The 19712-nt window shown below is 49.5% G+C and overlaps 1 protein-coding gene across 1 annotated transcript in view; it reads left to right on the forward strand.

The window, feature by feature from the left end:
• Positions 1-19712, forward strand: part of LOC118632964 (myosin VIIA and Rab interacting protein) — a 181431-nt gene that overhangs the window by 137041 nt on the left and 24678 nt on the right. The window contains exons 9-11 of the mRNA XM_036266303.1: positions 2043-2093; positions 3265-3890; positions 12465-12704. Coding sequence (XP_036122196.1) covers positions 2043-2093; positions 3265-3890; positions 12465-12704 — 917 coding nt within the window. The remainder of the gene's footprint in view (positions 1-2042; positions 2094-3264; positions 3891-12464; positions 12705-19712) is intronic.

Here is a 19712-nt window from a genome sequence, read left to right on the forward strand (position 1 = left end):
CTGACTTCGCACTCCAGATACGTCTGCAGAGGGCTTTGCTTTTCCAAACCTGATCGTGTGCATGATTTTCTGTAAAGTGAGGCACCCGCGTGTCATTTCTCAGTTGTATATAAAACATAAAAGTTAGTTCAGAAACATCACACGCGCACGCACAAATTGCACACTCTGTCCAAACACCCATGCATTCCTCGGGATGAAGCTGGAAAAGGGAAATAAGTAAATAAAGCACTTGCATTGGGAAACTGCTGGATTTCCTGAGGTATGCTGGCCCTTGACAAGCTGAAATGTGCAGGCCAGCCCCTGAGGGCCTGACAGATGTCTGACTCCTTTAGCAGGGAGCAGATTCCTCCCGGGGGCAGGGCTCAGCCTCACGGAGCAGAAATGCAGCGCAGAGGAGGCCAGAGGTGGAGGTCATCCGAGAAGGTTAATGTCCACTGGGCTATTTTCGGCTGCTCTGTTGATGCCTCAGGGGAAGGGTTGGTTCCAGAGCCTGTTAGTCCACAGTTGGGGTCAGCGCCAGGGACACGGTGGCCTGAGCAAACCACAGCAACAAAGTCTTGACAGTGCTTACAGTAGTTAATGGATTCCCCCAAACCCGTTTTCGTTTTGGAGACCTTGACGGAGCATCGGCTTTATACATGGCTGGGACGTGGAGATCGGACGGTCCCTGCTCCCGAGCTGCTCCCTGGCTGCTGTCTGCAGAGTCGTGAAAGAGTGAGAATTTGAGAAAGGAGGGGATAGTGAGGAGCAGGGTCCCAGGGGGATGTCCCCAGTGGACAAGGAGAATGTGGTCCTGCAGCCTAGGTGCAGCTTTGAGCATTTCCGATGACAACCAGGTTTCCATAGGGGTGCGTGTTCGTGGAGACATCTATCTTTCTGAGACAAGTTGGCCAGATTCCAGCTTCCCCAGAGGAGGATGGTGACTGGGACTGTAAAAGGCAGGAGAAGAGAGAAGCTGGCCACGGGCTGAATCCCACCCCATCCTGCGGTGAGAGTAGGAGGCGTGTCCAGGTCGGTCCTGGACTTCCCCTGACTCCCCCCACGGCCCCCCAGAGGGTGCTGGCAGCAGGGCTGCTTGGAGCCCACACCAAGAGCCCAGTTGTGCCCCGGGGGCCTGGATTCGGTAGGAGGAGCCTTTGCAAGCCCAGATGGGTTCCGGAGCTGGCCAGGGGCTGGGGTGCGGCAGCAAAGAGGACGCGGCCCTGCCCTCAGGGAGCTCATGCTCAGACAGCCCAGAAAATAAACTATAATATAGTTTAACTGTCAAAAAACGAAAGTGTTTCTGTCAAAGCTCCTCCAGGAAGGAAGGCTGGGGGGGGGGGGGGTGCCACAAAGGAAGTGTCAGAACATCTGGTAGACCTGCCTCCTGGTCCCACACAGCAGTGTCCCCTGCAGGCCTCAAGCCCAGCAGCTGCTGTCCTGGGGAGTGACCCCTCCAAAGCCCTGGAGCCCTCATAACTCATCCCCAGGGAGTCCAGCAAAGCTCCTAATAAAGGAAAACAGTTTCTGTCGGCAGTACTGTGCCCGAGGCCACCGGGGAGGACCAGGTACCCTTCGCTGAAGGAGAACCAGGCTGGCTAATTCCCCTTCCCCAGGCGCATGGGCAGAAAACAATTTCCTGTTTGCCTTCAGCGAAAACAAGACAAAGCGACTCTCACTCCCAGCTTGCTGTGCAGCCCTTGGGGCCCGGCCGCCAGTCATCACAGATGCTCTGACCGGAAACTGGGCCCGACTGAGAACCCCCAGGGCTTCGGCGGGCGGTCTCAGCTGAGCCGCCTCGGTGGGAGGGAGGCAGCCTCCCGGCTGCGCCAGCAGGGAGCTCTGTGCCCTTGACAAGCTCCGTCACTTGCCTCTGTTCCCTGGTCTGTACGCGAGGCTGGAAGTACCGCCTCTTCTGCCTCGAGCCCTTTCCACAGTGAGGCCTGTGCCTTGAGTTGAAAATAAACTTACGAGCTGAGCAGGAGAAAACCCTGTTCTGCCTTCACTACCGACACAGATCACTCCTGGGACCAGGTCTCCGGCACCTGCTGGGGGTCCTACAGTTCAGTTCAGCTCTGCCCCCACCTACCTGGAGTTCATGTCTGAGCCCACAGGTACTGGTTCCGTCCGTCCCATGTGACTTCTGATGCCCATCGCAGGTCCCAGGTCGTCACCTGTAGTTTTGACCCACCGGTTGTAAATCAGGGTGCCCTTGACCCCTTCCCTCCTTGGGTTCGATCATTTACTAGAACAGCTCACAGATCTCAGGGAAACACTTATGTTTACGTGTTTCTTTATGTAATAAAGGACATGGTGAAGGGTACAGATGAACAGCCGGATGAAGCAGTACCTAGGAGAGGCCCTGGAGGGTCCCAGGCACAGGAGCTTCGTCCCCATGGAGTTGGGGTACACTACCCTCCCGGCACATGATGTGCTCACCGGCCCAGAAGCTCCGTGAATCCCATACTTCGGGTATTTCTGTGGAGACTTCATTCACACCGTCAGCCATTCTCTCGTTTGCCAGCACGCTCTCCTGTCGGAAGGGCAGGGCACGGGGCCGGGAGTTTCATGCTTCTGGTCATGGTCTTGTTTGTGATCAGCCCGCGTCCTGGAGCCCCTACACTTTCCTCATTAGAACAAAAGACAGTCCTATCTTCAAAAAATGCCAAGGAATTTGAGAGTTGTGTCTTGGGAACTGGGGTCAAAGACCAAATGCCAGCAGGAGACAGGGACTGAGGCCTGTGTGTGTGTGTGTGTGTGTGTGCGCGCGCGTGTGCATCCATCTGCATTATCATTTCACACACGCATATCACGAGGCTGTTGTGAGCGAGACTGTAAGGCGCCGAGGGCAGGGTCTGTTCTCCTGTGAGGTGGGCCAGCGCAGGGAGGGAGTCGTCTCCCATCCAGTGGGGGGAAATGAGCATCTGCGGGACAAAACCACGGCCCAAAGCCAGAGCCGGAACCGGAGGCTGCCAACAGAGCCCTCTCCTCACCTCTGCTCCCAGGCCAGCCTGGGGCCGGAGTGGCAACTCTCAGGAGACAGAGGTGGCCCTCTACCCAGGTGGGCGTTAAATAGGAGGCAGAACTCTGAGTCTCTCTTCACCTGTGAGGCCTCAAGGATTTCCTGGGACCTTTACACCTGCCCCCCTTAGGTGTGCCCAGTGGACTTCCTAGAGTCGGCTGCTCCCAAAGACCCTGGAGCCAGTCGTGGGAAGTGGCAGGGGGCCACCTCGCCCAACTCTGACTGGTAACAGCCCTCTCTGGTTTCTCCCCTCCCACTTGCAGACCTGGCCCCAGCTTTGCAGAGCCCCGATGGGAACTGGGTGGCCCTGAAGGACGGCGCTCTGCCCCCCACCCGCCTGCTGGCCAAACCTAAGAGTGGCACATTTCAGGCCCTGGAGGCTGCCTCCAGCGCGGCCTCCGCCTACGATGCGATGGGCCCTGACAGCGAGGAGGACTTTGACTGGAGTGAGGCCTTGAGCATGCTGTGCCCGCGGCCCCAGGATCTGCCCAGGAGCGCCCAGCCTCCGCCTACGCAGGCCCAAGTCCCCTCTGCCGCCTCCGCTTCCTCCAGGCTGTCCCCCAACCTGGAGGCCATGTGTTCCGACTCAGAGACCTCCTCAGCAGGCTCTTCCCGGGAAGCTGGGCGCCGGGCCAGGCTGTCCTGGCTGCAGAGAAAGGCCCCCAGGAACCCTGCCGCTGAAAAGATGCACCTGCAGGGAGAGCTGGACGTGAACTTCAATCCCCAGGCAGCCAGCAGGGAGACCTCGGACAGCAGCGAGCCCGAGGAGGCCCCCCACGCTGCAGACCGGCGGGCCAGGAGGTGGAGAAGGGCCCGAGGGGCCTCAGAGGAGCCAAGCAAGGAGCTGTCTTCCCCCAGCGCCCATGCCCGGGAGCTGAACACCCACCAGGTAATGAAATAGGTGTGTGCAGGCGCGCGCACACGCACACACACACACGTGCACACACACGCGCACACACACACTCCGGAAGGATTGTCCTCCCAAGCACGGGTGGCAGAGAGAGTCCTGGGTTAAGAATACACAGACCAGCCCTGGCCAGTTTGGCTCAGCGGTTAGAGCGTCGGCCTGTGGTCCAGAGAGACCCGGGTTCGGTTCCCGCTAAGGGCATGTACCTCAGTTGCAGTTTGTCCCCGGCCCTGGTTGGTCGTGCGGGTGGCAGCCACTCGATGTGTCCCTTCACATCGATGTTTCTCTCTCTCTCTCCCTTCCTCTCTCTCCCTCCCACTCTACCTGTACAAAAAATGGAAAAATACCCTCGGGTGAGGATTAAAAAAAAAAAAAAAAAAAAGAATACACAGACCAGCCCTTGGCTCAGCGGTTGGAGCATCGGCCTGCAGACCAGAGAGTCCCGGGTTCAGTTCCCGCTAAGGGCACGTACCAAAAAAAAAAAAGAAAGAAAGAAAGAATTCACAGACCAGTCCCGCCAGTGTGGCTCAGTGGTTGAGCATCGACCCATGCAACAAGAGGTCACCAGTTCGATTCCCAGTCAGGGCACATGCCCAGGTTGTGGGCCTGAACCCCAGTGGGGGGCATGTAGGAGGGCCAATTGATGTTCTCTCTCATCGATGTTTTTCTCTCTCTCTTCCTCTCCTTTCCTCTCTCCCGAAAATCGATAAAGGGAAAAAAAAATAAAAACAAAAAAAGAATTCACAGACCAGATTCTCATCTTGGGTTTTGCTGCTAAGTAGCTGAGTGACCTAGACAGGTCACATCAACTCTCTGGATTCCACGTCCCTCTCTCAGGGATGAGAGCTCAGGGTTCGACATAGGTCTGCAGAGTATGGCCCCCGACCAGCAGCATCAGCAGCACCAGGGAACTTGGTGGAAATGCAGGTTCTCAGGCCCCCACAGACCTGCTGAATCGACGCTCTGAGGATGGGCCCAGCCTCCCTGCTGTGTGGGCCCTCCTGACAATACTGTGCACTCGAGCTTGAGGGCCACTGGCTTAGAGACGAGGGTCTGATGTCCAGAGGCAGCCTTCCTGGGTGGAAATCCAGTTGTCTCACCTGGGCAAAGCATCTGTCTAGGTCTCAGCTTCCTCATCTGTGAAATGGAGATAATATTACCAGGGTTGCGACGAGTGAATGTGGTCACATTTATAAAGAGCTGAGCTCTGTCCTAGACAGAGCACGAGGGCTCAGCGAATGATATTTCAGTGTGATCATTTAGGGTACCATTTCCTGGCAGCCTGTGATTCCTGAGTCCGTCACACCCCTCCTCAGAATCCCGGAGGCTCTGCTCACGTGGTGAAGTTCATGAACCCCTTTGAAGAATACAGTGAAAGCTCCAGACTTTCTTCCTAGAAAACTGCACCTGTGCACACACGCACACACATGTGCACACACTCACCATTTTGCTTACAATTTCAGGTAGTTTGTTAACCAGATTTATTTAATTTTTAAAATTTTTGTTGAATTTATTGGGATGACATTGATTACTAAAACTATATAGACTTCGGGTATTCAACACTAAAATACATCCTTCATACATTGTATCGTGTGTTCACCCCCAAATTCAAGTCTCCTTCCAACACACCGCATCCCTCTTTTACCTTCTACCTCTCCCCACCCAGCCCACCTTCCCTCTGGTAATCACTGTATCGCTTCTCTGGGTCTATGAGTTTTTTAATTCCTTCACCTTTTTCACCCAGCCCCTCCCCACTCTGTAGATACAGAGAGCAGAATCTAGGAGTCTGTTTCTGTTTTGTGTGTTAGTTTATTGTGTTCATTAGATTCCACCTATGAGTGAAATCATATAGTATTTGTCTTTTCTCTGGCTTATTTCACTTAGCGTAATGCTCTCCAGGTCCATCTGTGTTGACGCAATAGTAAGATTTAACCCTTTTTGTGGCTGAGTAGTAGTCCATTCTGTAACTGTACCACAGCTTTTTCATCCACTGATGGACACTGGGCTGCTTCCAGATCTTGGCTGTTGTGAATAACACTGCAATGAACATAGGGTGCATATGCTCTTTCAAATTAGTGTTTGGGGTGTCTTCAGGTGTGCTTCCAGAACTGCCATCACTGGGTCCTAAGGCAATTCCACTTTTAATTTTTTGAGAAAACTCCACCCTGTTTTCCACAGTGGCTGTACCAATCTCCATTCCCACTAACAGTGCACAGGGTTCCCTTCCTCCACACCCTCACCAACACTTGTCTGTTGACGTATTGATGATAGCGACTCTGACAGGTGTGAGGTGGTATCTCATTGTGGTTTTAATTTGCATTTCTCTGATAATTAGTGACAATGAGCACCTTTTAATATGTCTGTTGGCCATCTGTATGTCCTCTTTGGGGAAATGTCTCTTCAGATCCTTTGCCCATTTTTTAATTGGATTGTTTTTGTTATTGTTTTTTGGTTGTTCCTGTTTTTGTTTTTTGGTGTTGAATTGTATAAGTTCTTTATAAAATTTGGATATTAACCCCTTATCAGATGTATCATTGGTGAATGTGTTCTCCCATTCAGTGGGTTGTCTTTTCATTTTGTTGATGGTTTCCTTTGCTGTGTAAAAACTTTTTACTTTGATGTAGTCCCATTTGTTCATTTGTTTTGTTTGTGTGTTTTCCTTGCCCAAGGAGATACATAAAAAAAAAACAACAACAACATTGCTATGAGAAATGTCCAAAATTTGACTGCTTATGTTTTCTTCAAGGAGTTTTATAGTTTCAAGTCTTACACTTAAGTCTTTAATCCATTTTGAATTTATTCTTGTGTCTTTTGTAAGGAGGTCTTCTAGTTTCTTTTTTTTTTTTTTTCACACATAGTGTCCAACTTTCCCAACACCATTTATTGAATAGACCATCTTTACCCCATTGTATGCTCTTGCCTCCTTTGTCAATTATTAATTGACCATAAAGGTATAGGTTGATTTCTGGGTTCTCTGTTCTGTTCCATTGATATGTGTGTCTGTTTTTACACCAGCGCTATGCTGTTTTGATTACTATGGCCTTGTATTATAGTCTGATATCAGGTAGCATGACCAACTTTGTTCTTCCTTCTCAAGATAGCTGTGGCTATTAGGGGTCTTTTGTGGTTCCATACAAATTTTTGGAATATTTGTTCTGTTTCTGTGAAATATGCCATTGGTATGTTGGTAGGAATTGCATTGAATCTGTAGATCGCTTTGGTAGAGTTAATTCTTCCTCTCCACGAACACAGTATATGCTTCCACTTATTTGTATCTTCAGTTTTTTTCTTCGGTGTCTTATAATATTCCGAGTACAGGTCTTTTACACCTTTGGTTAAATTTATTCCTACGTGTTTGATTTTTTTGGGTGCAATTGTAAATGGAATTGCTTTCTTAGTTTTCTTTACTGATAGTTCATTATTGGTTTACAAAAATGCAACTGATTTCTGGATATTTATTTTATATCCTGCTACTTTACTGAACTTATCAGCTCTAGTAGTTTCTTGGTGGAATCTTTAGGGCTCTCTGGTAATGAGATGAACTTTAGTCTGTAGATACGTGCTGCTCACCCCCAGCTCTGTGCCTGTGGCCACGCCCTGCCCTTGCCTTCGCCTCTCACCTAACACCGTGCAGCCCACTCCGGCCTTCCCGTCGCAGTATTGTCTAAACTGAAAGAGACCTGTGCAGCCAGGAAAGTTGGCATGACCGTATGTAAGCGGTGGGTTGCAGTGTTTGACACAGAGTGCTCTGGAAGATGTGGGTACGCTGCCTCTGCCCTCTGAGGGGCACCCCACCACCCACCTGCATCTCTCACCTGCACCGCTCACCTGCACCACTCACCTGTACCATTCACCTGCATTACTCACCTGCACCACTCACCTGTATCGCTCACCTGCATCGCTTACCTGCATCACTCACCTATACTGCTCACCTGCACCACTCACCTGTATTGCTCACCTGCACCGCTCACCTGCATCGCTCACCTGCACCACTCACCTATACCGCTCACCTGCACCGCTCACCTGCACCACTCACCTGTATAGCTCACCTGCACCGCTCACCTGCACCACTCACCTGTATCGCTCACCTGCACCGCTCACCTGCACCACTCACCTGTATAGCTCACCTGCACCGCTCACCTGCACCACTAACCTGTATCGCTCACCTGCACTGCTCACCTGCATTGCTCACCTGCACCACTCACCTATACCGCTCACCTGCACCGCTCACCTGCACCACTCACCTGTATCACTCACCTGCATCGCTCACCTGCACCGCCTCCTGGAGAAACCACACACACTTTCTGAAGGTCACTGCCTCTTCAGGAGTCCCCAGCCATCACGCCCTGTATCCTTAGTTTGGGGTCCACCAAAAACAGGTCCTGAGTCAAGGATTTGGATGTAGGTTCATGTGGGAGGAGACCCCAGGAAGCCCACAAGAGAGACAGGGACGTGAGAAAGGCGATGAAGGCATGCTGTCAGCTCTAGGGATCCATCCCACCTGGGACCTTCTGAGAAGCCACACGGATCGCAGCTCAGAGTTGTCCCACGAGAAGACTGGGAGCAGTGACCACAATTCCCCATCTCCCATTGGTAGAGTGATCCCACCCAGGGTGGACAGGAACTCCATACACCCAGGTCTTCGTGGGTGGTGCCTGAGAAGTTTCTCAGATGGAGAAAAAAGTCTGAGGTAGGAAACTATCAGAGGGCCAAAAATTGTCCCTCACGGCTACAGGCAACTCATGTAGATCCCAGGAATACAGTCTGTGGACATCACCAGCATCTGTTACGGTGACCTTCTAGGAACGTGCCAGCCAAGTTACTGATCCCGGCATCCCCCACAATGATAGTTGTAGACTCAAATGTCCTCAAGTCACAGAATGTGGCGTCTGTCCTGTCTGACCTGCTAATATAATGCCAAGAAAAGGCCTTCATTTGGTCCAAGCTCTCATTTTCTCCTCTGTAAAACATGATTGTTACAAATTGTCCTCCTGGGATTGTTGTGATGATAGAACAGGAATATGAAGTTCTGTGCAATTGTGAATCATTATCCAGCTCAAGTGCAGGCTGCTTTCCAGAGACCCAGTAACTTCCCTCAGGGATATTCTTGAGGGTTGTCTACACACTTGCAGGTATAAAATGCCATATATGCACCATAACTAGGTATCTGAAGCTTTCTACTTGTTCTGAAGTGGCTTGAAAGTTATCTTCTGGGTTCCTCTTTGCAAGTCATCATTAAAGAGAAGGCAGGGGCCAGGAGAAAGGAGCTGGGACCAGCGTTGTGTCCACCTCCCTGGCAGTGTCTTCTCCTCCCCACTAGGTGGCGATGGTGTTGCACTTCTAGGGACTTCAAAACCCTGGCCTCCTGGTCCTCCCTTCTAGTTTACTAGAGCAGTTCTCATCTCAAAAGACATAATATATATCCCTTTAACTGCATACTTTTACATTACAAATTCCAAAACACAGATATAGTCCCCCTTGACCGCAACACTAAACCCATTACCTTCCCGCAAATGACTACGGTTATATTTGTGCATTTCTACACATCCAGTCCATGTAGACATGTAGTTCTGTAAATGCATCGGTGTTTTAGCAAAACCAGCATTTTTCTCTCCATATTCGTCCGCCCCCTTCTCTTAACAATAAGTTGTAGAGATGTCAACGCCCACAGAACCACGGAAAGGACTGAGTCACGTGGTCCCCAGGAGTGCAGGAGTGGAAGCCATCCATCCGGGTGCAGGTGATGAGGGCGCCCTGCCTGTGGAGGATGTTTACACCGAAGTAAATCTAACAAAAGTCAGTCTCTTTATTATCGCTCTGCACCATGCATGGAAAATTCTAAGCAATGCTAGTGATGAAAGACCCCTCCCCCCCGGGGAGGGGGGGCAGGCTGCTCGCACTCTCCACCCCACCCCCTGGGTTCTCCGCTGCTCCATGGTGGGAGGAATCAACAGTCAGTAGTTCCCATAATGATGGCTATTGAAGACTTTGGTGGTTGATGTTACAAACAACACTGCAGAGAATATCATTGTGCAAGTGTCTTTACACAAGCACAGGAAGTAGAAGTGCTGACTTGAGGTGTATTAATTTTAATGAGTACTTGCCAAACTAAGATCCCAAAACCTCATAGCAATTTACACAGCCACAGAGATGTTTGAGTCTGTCTTCTCCTATTGGTCGCAATACCTAGTGCTGCCAGTCTGTGAAATGATCACCAATGGAAGAAAGGAAAAAATACATTTCTTTTCAGTTAATCTTTTCATAGCTACTACTAAGGTTGAGCATTTTTTTCCCTATACTTAAAAAGCTGCTTGCATTTTTTCTTCTGTGAAAGACACATTTATCTCCTATTATTTTATTGTACCATTTGCCTTTTTCTTACTGATTTTTCTGAATGAGTTTTATTTTGTAATTATACTGTAGATTTCAGGGTTTTTGTTGTTGTTGTTTATACATTGAAAATATTCTCCCTGCCCTGGCTGGTTTGGCTCAGCGGTTAGAGCGTCAACCTGCGGACCAGAGAGTCCTGGGTTCAGTTCCCGCTAAGGGCACATACCAAAAAAAGAAAGAAAGAAAATATTCTCCCCTTATTTATCACTTTTGTCTTAACTTCATTTAAGTCTATTTTACATGCAAAAATTTTTGTTACTAATAATTGATTGATCTTAATAATTTATCAATTATATCCTTTATTTTTCAATTTTGTACCTTGTTTGAGAAAGCATTTTAAAAGACAGTTTATTTACTTATGTATTTACTTTTTAAATCTTCATTGGGGGATATGATTTTAGAGAGAGAAGAAGGAAGAGAGAGAGAAACATCAATATAAAAGAGAAACATCAATCTGTTGCTTCCCATACACTACCTGACTGGGGATCGAACCTGGAACCTAGGTATGTGCCCTGACTGGGAATCCAACCCACAGCCCTTTGGTGTGTGGGATGATGCTCCAACCAAATGAACCACCTGGCCAGGGCTGTCACATCTTGTTGGCAAAACAGGATGGTCCAGATTCTGGTTGCAAAATTTGTGCGATGAAGTCTTTTCTGCTGAATAATTAACTAAAAGAAAATACCGTGCTTTTTTTGTCCTTATGAATACATTGTGTACTCATTGGTTCTCGAGTTTAAGATAATTCACTTAGGATGCTCTCATCTAAAGACCCTTTGTCTGAGATTTTATGTATGCAATCAACTTCATCATCATCGTTCGAGTCTAGAGAGCTGTGTCCCTCTCTGAATTCATCTATGAGTCATCTAATAGTGAAATGTCCTCTGTCACTTTCTTCTCTGTGTCATTATGAAATTTTAAGTTCTCAACTGTATGCATTGAGCTAAAAGTAGACTCAAATTGGTGATGATTTATTTTGCTATTGAATCATTCTTCCAAACAATTCTATGCTTCTGTATTATTATCTCAGTCTCTTGGCATAATTGGGAAGCACTGATGAGTAATAATGAAAAATATTTCCCAGAATGATGAAATAGCAAAATATTTCAAAAGATAGGAAAAATAAGATCACAAAGAGCCCATCGTATACCTTAGATTTGTACAAGGACCCAATGAACCCCAAGGGGTAAATGCAAAATAGAACGGGTTTTATTTTATTTAAAATATAAGTACATTTTCTCTTTATTCTTTGGAAGCCCTTCACAGAATAATAAAAGCCATGAAATAGCAAGCTGTATGAATAGATTGAACAACTCAAAGAGGAAACTCAAAAACTAAAAAGGGGTCTGATAGACCCTGATGGTGTGCTGTGGGTTATTGTAACATTGCAATACATCTGTCCAAGTCAAGGCCAAGAATAAGAGAAAGTCACAGCCTCTGTGTCCTCTTGGAGTTCTCCGGGCCTGGTCAGGGATTTACTCACAGCAGGAGCTCAGGAGACATTCACCAAGTGGGCAGTAGGAGCCATCAATGTAATCGCTAAGCTAGAACTAACGATCGAGGGAATATCACACAGTATTCCTTACAAATGTGCAAGGACCTTGCTGCATCTCAAAATCTTTGCCCTTTGCCTAGAGTCCTGTTCGTCCCTCTCTCCCTTTCGGCTGGGTAACTGCTATACTTTGATTCTCAGCTCAAGCGTCATTTCCACAAGGAAGCCCTCCCTAGCCCCCAGCGCCCCCCGGCAGGCGCCCCTTCGAGTGTGGGCTCAGAGCCTCCCTCCCACCCCAGCCCTTCTCTGCTGTCACCGTCGTCACAGCTGGTGTGGAAGGTTCAGGGTGCCCCCTTCCCGAGGGCGGGCCCGGTTCGCCCAGCCTCACCCTGTCTGCACCAGCAGGAGCTGCCCAGGCTGGGCGTAGTGAGGGTTTTGTGGAAGAAAGCACAGATGCATTCCAGTGCATTTCTGAGTGCGGATGCTCACCCGCCCGAACCCTCTGGCAAAGTGTTAAGAGGCATGTATTTGAGAAAATACATGTAAGGAGTAAAAGCCCACCTGTACAGAAAGCAGGCCAGGTAAGAGAGCTGTTGCCTCCCCGGCCGACCCTTCACCGTGCGTTCCTGGGACGAACTTCACGACTCCTCACCCGTGATTCTGGTTTCGTTCAGGGGGCGAGTGATGTGTCGGAGACCGACCTCAGCAACGAGACTCGGCACCCGCGCACCTGTGCCAACGCCGCGGAGGAGAAAGTGAGGAACAGGCTGTTCGAGTTAGCGATGAAAATGAGCGAGAAGGAGACTTCCTCGGGGGAGGATCAGGAGTCCGAGCCCAAGACGGAATCTGAGAACCACAAAGAAAGTCTGTCCTCGGAAGACAACAGCCAGAGCATCCAGGAGGAGCTGAAGAAGGTAAGGGCCCGAGACAGCCGCGCTCTGCAGCCGGGGACGGGGAGAGGCTCTGTGTGGGCACAGACGTGTGCGGCCCCCAGAGAGCTCTCCCTGAGCCGTCCTCCCGCGCGCCTGGGAGAGCCCGGGGCGCCCCCCCAGCTAGCTCGCGTGGCCCATCGGGGAAGCCAGCGTTATGTGGTATGAAGGGCTTCCAGGACCCCGCCTCTCTCACAGACTCTCCATCAGCACAACCCCTCGGCCTTGGGTCGGTGCTGACCTGCCCGTGGTCTCTTGTGGCCGAGAGCAGGGGTCTCCCCATCCTCAGCCTGAGGAATGCTGCCTGTGGACTGGGAACATCCAGTCTCCCCTTTCCGTCACCGCTGAAGCTTCATGGCAGGGTCTTCTGGGTCACTGATCTCTGCCGTTTGCAGAGTTGCGTTTGCTTGTCTTAGCCTCAGAATCCCTATGTGGGATTCCAGTGTTTTAAACAGGTCAAAGACACCGCTACTTCCAAACACTGACGTTCAGACCCACCCCTCCAGCCCCCCAGCCCCCCAGCCAGCCTGAGTTCCAAGCGACATTGTTTGACAACCGCAGGAGATAAGCCCAACCCCATGAAGAAGGGGATCCCAGACTCCCTGCCTCCGGTCAGCGCTCTGCTCGGGTCCTGCAGCACGTGCCTGCTAGACTTGGCCAGCTCAGCGGCAGGGTACCCCGAGGCCTCCAGGGCAGGGGAAGAAGCTGACCCTTGATGTCCTCAGGGGTCCACGCTTTGCACATATTGGTTAGTTCGTTTAATAAAGACCCTTCGGAGTAGATACAGATCCTTTGGCAGGTGCGGCCACCGAGGCTCGTCAGGAAGGAACGCACCCGGCCAAGCTAGCAGGTGTCAGAGCTGGGGCCGCGCCACCCCGCTTGGCCTCAAATCTCGGGCTCCTTCCTTTATAGCGAGCTGCCTCTTTTGTAACACAGAGAAGCTCTGGTCTGGAAACTAATAGATTTCTTTGCATGTGGATAAGTTTCTTCCTGTTTTGAGAATATGCCCTGTCCGCCAACCAGTTACCAGTAGCCCACGTGCACGGGTGAATGAGTCCCCTTCGTCTGCTCAGCAGCCAAGTTGGGGCACCAGGGAGTAGCCAGGCCAACCTCGAATGACCACAGGTGGTCAAGAGCGGGCTCAGAGGGAAGTGGGGACTGTCCTCCATGGCTGAGCCCCTGAACCCTCCAGCATCTCAGACTGTGCCTTTCGGTCATAATTCTGCAGGGCCCTCTGCCCGCAGACAGCACACGAGTCTGAGCCCTGGCCACCCTCCCCGGGAGGTGGGCTCCAGCCCATTGCTTCCTCAATGGTCACGGGCTCTGATCCTCTCTGTGACTTGAACTGATGTCCCTCTACAGTCACGTTGGTCTGCCCTTGCCGAGAGACAGACGGTAGCTGGAGAATCACATTATTTCTTTCGAAGGCCCTGCATCCTGCCGGCTTGATGTTCCCGAGGCTGCAAACCCTCGCGCTGGACCAGTGGCGTGCCAGCCGCCTTGAGGCGTGCGCCGCCGCCCTCGCCAGCCTGCAGGCCTCACCCCTGGACGGACGGCCCCCAGTGTGTTGTGCTCTGGGCAGACCAAGAGCAGCGAAAGGAGGGGCTCGGGGAGGGGGATCCTGGACCCCTGCGCAAGCCCCCATCCTGCCCAGGCCCCTGCTGAGCAGGAAACCCGGAGCGTCGCTCTAATCCGTACTCCCCAGTGTGTCCGTTTCTCAGTGTTGGTCTCCGCCCAGCCCACCGTGAATTCAGTCTCAACCAGGCATCATCTGCTGCATGTAAGACTCCGTGTAGCAAACAGAAAAGACCATTAGTAGGTTTTTCTCCATCAGGCACGGGCTCGTCTGAGGGAAGGAAAACAGAAACACAGGTTTACACACCGAATATGATTCAGGAGCAGACGGGCACAGAGAGGCTTCGGGATTAGAGTGAAACTGAAACATCACCGTGCAGTTTCCGAACTCTGGACGGGTTCATGTCTCAGCTACTGCCCCTGCCGAGAACCAGCCGGCTCGTTGCTGGCCTGGCTGCCACACCCCTCCTGGAACGGCCCCCGCCCCTCGGCCCTTCTTGACCTCTCCCGTCCTCTCCCGTCCTCTCCCCACTCAGAGCTGCCCGGCAGCCCTGAGCTTGCTCCCCGCGTGTGGACAAGCCCTCGTCTGTCTTGTTTTCTGACCGATCCCTGGGGCGATGCCGTGAGTCCCGCAGACTGAGCTGTGGGCTCGCACAGTGATGAGCGCTGGGTACGGCAGTCTTCGCTGACCCTTCGCTCCCCTGCCCGGTTCCCGCTCCTCCACCCCCGTTTCCTGGGCGCCTCCCCAATAAACCACCTGCACTCAAATCCTTGCTCTGAGTCTGCCTCGGGGGGAAGCAGACTGAGGCGGCAACCCAGCAGGAGAATCCCCGCTTCACAGATACTCACTTCAGCGGTGAGGAGGCAGCCAGGCAATCCAGAGGCCTAACGGGCTGCTCACTGTCTTTGTCCTCCCAAGGACCTTGTCTTACATGGAGAGGGCTTCCCCCAGACCTCGCTGATCCTCCTGCCTCCACCGCGGGCCCTGCTCTCCGGGAGCCACAGCAGGGGTGCGCTCCCGCGGGCCAGGGCCCCCGTGGCAGCCGTGTCCTCAGTGTGAAGACCCATCTAGGAATTAGGGCCTCAGAGTCCTGTCCTGCAGCAGAAGAGCCATTTCACACACATACTTTCTCGTGACGGGCACCAGCCCTCTGCTGTGAGCAGGCTTGTCCCTGGAGCTGGCTCGCTTTGGGGGGTGTCGGGAGCCCAGCGATCACTGGAGCCCAATGACGATTCAAGGATGGTCACTGTCGTCTGCATTTCAGCTAGCTGAAGAGTGAGCTGGTGGAGCTTGGGACCAGCCCAGGAACCTCCTAAGAACTGGATTCCCAGAGGTTCCCGTTCTTTCTGTGAGTCAGCTGGGTCCCGCTGAGCCTCAGTAGGCAGCCTTCCGAACCAGGGGCCCTCAGACCCCACCCAGAAGCACTTGCTTGTCCTCCAGCACGGGGCAGGTGGCCAGGCCCATGTTCCGTAACCACGTCTGGGCTGAAGGGGTTCTTGGACCCATTTGCCTCTCGGTGCGCAGGTGCTGTGTTCCTGACAGAGAAGCGAAGATGGGCCAAGGACCCCTGGTCTGAGCTCGGAGACCACATTCAGGAGCTGAATCTCCCACCAACCCCCGAATCCTCCTAGGCACGGAGCGTCGATCCCCAAAGTCCCTTCTGTCTTCTGACATAAGTTCGTGACGCTGTTTATGAGACAAATGATGTCCTACGTGTCAAGCTTCTGCCACATGAGTGTTTGCTGAAGGCTCAAATTAGTAAATTCTAAGTGTCTTTGTTTATTAATTATTATCACAACTAGCGGAGTCACTGTGCTTTATTTTCACAAGGGAGTCACAGACCAGCTGGTGTCTCCCATATTTATGTTTCATGGAATAACTCTCATCAAAGTACTGAGACTCCTCTAAACTAGCAAATGCCCGTGTGCACCTGCTCGTGGCTGCTCCCCATTGACTAACATCAAGTCGCCCGGAAACACCATCCTGCCCTGCGGTCAGGGAGACAGGCGTACGGCTGTTGCCTGAGAAAACGCAGAGCCTTGGGTTTCTCGGGGTGAATGTGCTTGTGAAAAACTTCTGCGGACATCATGGTGTTAACATAAACTCAAGCGTCAACCACGTGTATCTCACCCTTGTGAAATAATCCACCACTCACGAGAGGATCCAGTGCCCTTCCTCCTAGGGGGCATTTCATTTCAGATGAGCGTCTCAATCTTTAGTTGGTGCTGAAGTGGATACGGTGTTAGACACCAGCTTGTCCCTTACCACCGCCACTGATCTCAGCAGGCCGTGTGCCCGTGGAGGAATCAGATCTCTTCCCCAACTTCCCATTTAACTGTCGCTCTGGGACCACAGAGGAGCGTTAGCCGTCCACTTGGGGCTGGAGCACTGTCCACGGTACTCGAACAGGTGGGCGTTTTGTTCGCCCACGTGGTCATTGGCTTCCCTCATTCCCACGACCTTGTCCTGTGTGTGGAGACAGCAGGAGGGCTCGTCTGGCTGGGAAGGCAGAGTTCCAGGTGCTCCCCCGGATCACGGGGACTTCGGCAGGACACCTTCCTCTCTAGGCAAAACATGAACTGAGCACTGGAGACAGACTGGCCAGAACTCCAATGCCAAGGTTGCTTAAAGCCTCTGAAGGGTTGAGAAAAAAACAAGGTTTCCTCAGCTACAGCTGAAGAATAGGACATTGGCAGATACGGTTTGAAGAGAAAGGCAAAATAGCTCTAGAAGGTTCTAAGTAGAAAGGTCTACTAGACCTTTCTACTAGAAAACAAGGCACTGGCTTAGAGCTCTGGCCCCACTAAAGCCCGAAAGTAAGACACCTGGGGAGATGGGGTCATGGGAGGTGAGCGGGAGGGAGGCTAGAAGGATACTGTCCGTCTGAAGCTCTGCAGAACAAACAAGGCTGTGCTGTCGAAAAGCATTCTGGGTAGAGAGACTATAAAAACGGAAGGAAAGGAAGAAAAAAAGAAGTCTTAGCTACAAAACAAATACCAAAATCCCAAATAAAATCCTAGCAAACTAATTTTTTCGATATTAAGAGAATCATAAGCCAATGCACTTTTTCAATTAACATATTTACTCTGAAAATGCAAAAATGAAGTTAATAGCAGGAAAGCTCATTGCTATAATAAATCATTTAGTAAGCGCTATTTTTTAAAAAGTACATCATAATCTCAACTGATGCCAAAATGGTCCTTGGAAATATTTAACACATATTCCAAAGAAGTCTCAATGAAACATAATTCTGGTAAAGAATGTCCATCTCAAAGCAATACAGTGAAATACCAGAGAGTTTTTCTTGAATGAGAACTCTTTGTAAATATCAAGAACATCTTGAACATCATAATATTTTGCTATTTATCAAATAAATACATGACAAAGAGTTATGAATGTAAATGCTTTTGCATCAATGTGTATTTTAATCAAAATAGTATGTACATATGTTTGAAAAATATGTGTGGCATTAAGATTTTTTAAAATTATAGGTGAATAACTTGATATTTAATAATTTTTGAAATATTGACTATGTCTAAAGAAGTAAATGAGCCCTGGCCGGTTTGGCTCAGCGGTTAGAGTGTCGGCCTGTGGTCCTGAGAGACCCGGGTTCGGTTCCCGCTAAGGGCATGTACCTCGGTTGCAGTTTGTCCCCGGCCCTGGTCGGTTGTGCGGGTGGCAGCCACTCGATGTGTTCCTTTCACATTGATGTTTCTCTCTCTCTCTCTCTGTTCCTCTCTCTCCCTCCCACTCTACCTGAACAAAAAATGGAAAAATGTCCTCGGGTGAGGATAAAAAAATAATAATAATAATAAAAATAAAGAAAGAAAGAAGTAAATGAGCAAAACTGGCTGCAGAAGTATTACAAAAGTAGTCAAAGAATTATTCCTCAGAGAAAAGTTAGATCCAAGTATCACTGCCAATAAAATCCACCAAATGTTCATAGTACCATATTACTCCCATACTATTTAAACTGTTCTTTAGCATTAAAAAGTTGAAAGTATCCAACTTCGTTTTATTTATTTAAAACTTTGGTCTGAATCTGACCCCAAAATCACACACCACCAAAAATGTACATAATAACTCACTGGTTAATCAACATTCCAAAAGTCCTCAATATGACAGTAAATTGTTTCCCCCTACATAATAAAATAATAATTTACAATGGCCAAGTAGGATTTAGTCTAGCAAGATAATAATATCAAGTTTAGGAAACTTATTAATATTTTCCATTATATTTACAAGTAAAAGGGGGAAAACATGTTTATGTTGTTAAATTTCTAGTTTGGCATAAAGTAGGAAATTCATAAATTCATGAATGAAGAGTGAATTCCTAACAACAGCTGATAAATTTAAGCAACCATTTCTGATAAAACAAGAAAGTCCAGAAGTTCCAGCAAACCACTGATGATGGAAAATCATCAGTTCACAGAGACAACAAGAGAGGAAGAAAAGAACAAGAAACAAAACAGCCAGAAAACAATAAGATGACATTATAAAGTCATTACCTACCAATAGTCACTCTAAATGTAAATGGATTAAATTTTCCAATCAACAGATATAGAGTAGCTGAATGGGTGTAAAAAAGGTAGGAACTGTGTACTCATGTCAGCTTCAGGAACACACAGGCTCAAAGTGAAGGGATGGAAAAGAGACTCCACCCAAGTGAAATCAGAAGAGAGCATGGGTAAATTTGATGTCAGGAAATTGAAGAGGTTTTCTTTTATGTTCTATGCTTTTCCCTCATCTCTCTAGCTCTCTGACTAGAAGGCAGGTTTGTCTTCTAAAAGTGAGGGGATAATAGAATAGGAATTTCAGGATTGTGGAGAGGATTTGAAATACCTATCACATAGAATGGAAGAGAAAAGAATGTGGATAGGAAGGATCCCCAGGCAGCAATAAAGACCTGGGAAAAGATCACAAACATTTACCTGAGCTATAGAGCCTGTGAGAGAATCCAGCAACCTTGCAAATAAATGCAAAATAAAAATCCACTCTAATCGGAGAGAAGGTCTGTGAGTAGCCAATCTGCTCATAGATCCACATCATTCAGCACAACTACATAGCACAGCTCAGTGGTTCTGAGAGTCATGAGAATTCCCCATGTCAGGAGTCTCTAGTCTAGCCATTAATTTGCCATCAACTACATTTGCAGATGATTCTCAAACCCAATTGAGGGAGGTGGATAGATAAAATGGAAATTAATTTCATCCATAATAGAAGCAAAGAATGTGAAATTAAGACTTAACAAGAAAACTGCAGATCTCCAAGAAACCTAGCAGTTTGGTTGTAGGAAAAATAGTGTAAAGATGAATTCTTCCAAAATTAAGGTAGAAGTTTAATGTAATTCAAATCAAAATCCAAACCAGACCATTTTTAACTTTCCAAAAGGATTATTTAAATGAATTGACAGAATA

This window comes from Molossus molossus, unplaced genomic scaffold (assembly GCF_014108415.1).
Source record: "Molossus molossus isolate mMolMol1 unplaced genomic scaffold, mMolMol1.p scaffold_m16_p_18, whole genome shotgun sequence".
NCBI classification, from domain to species: domain Eukaryota; kingdom Metazoa; phylum Chordata; class Mammalia; order Chiroptera; family Molossidae; genus Molossus; species Molossus molossus.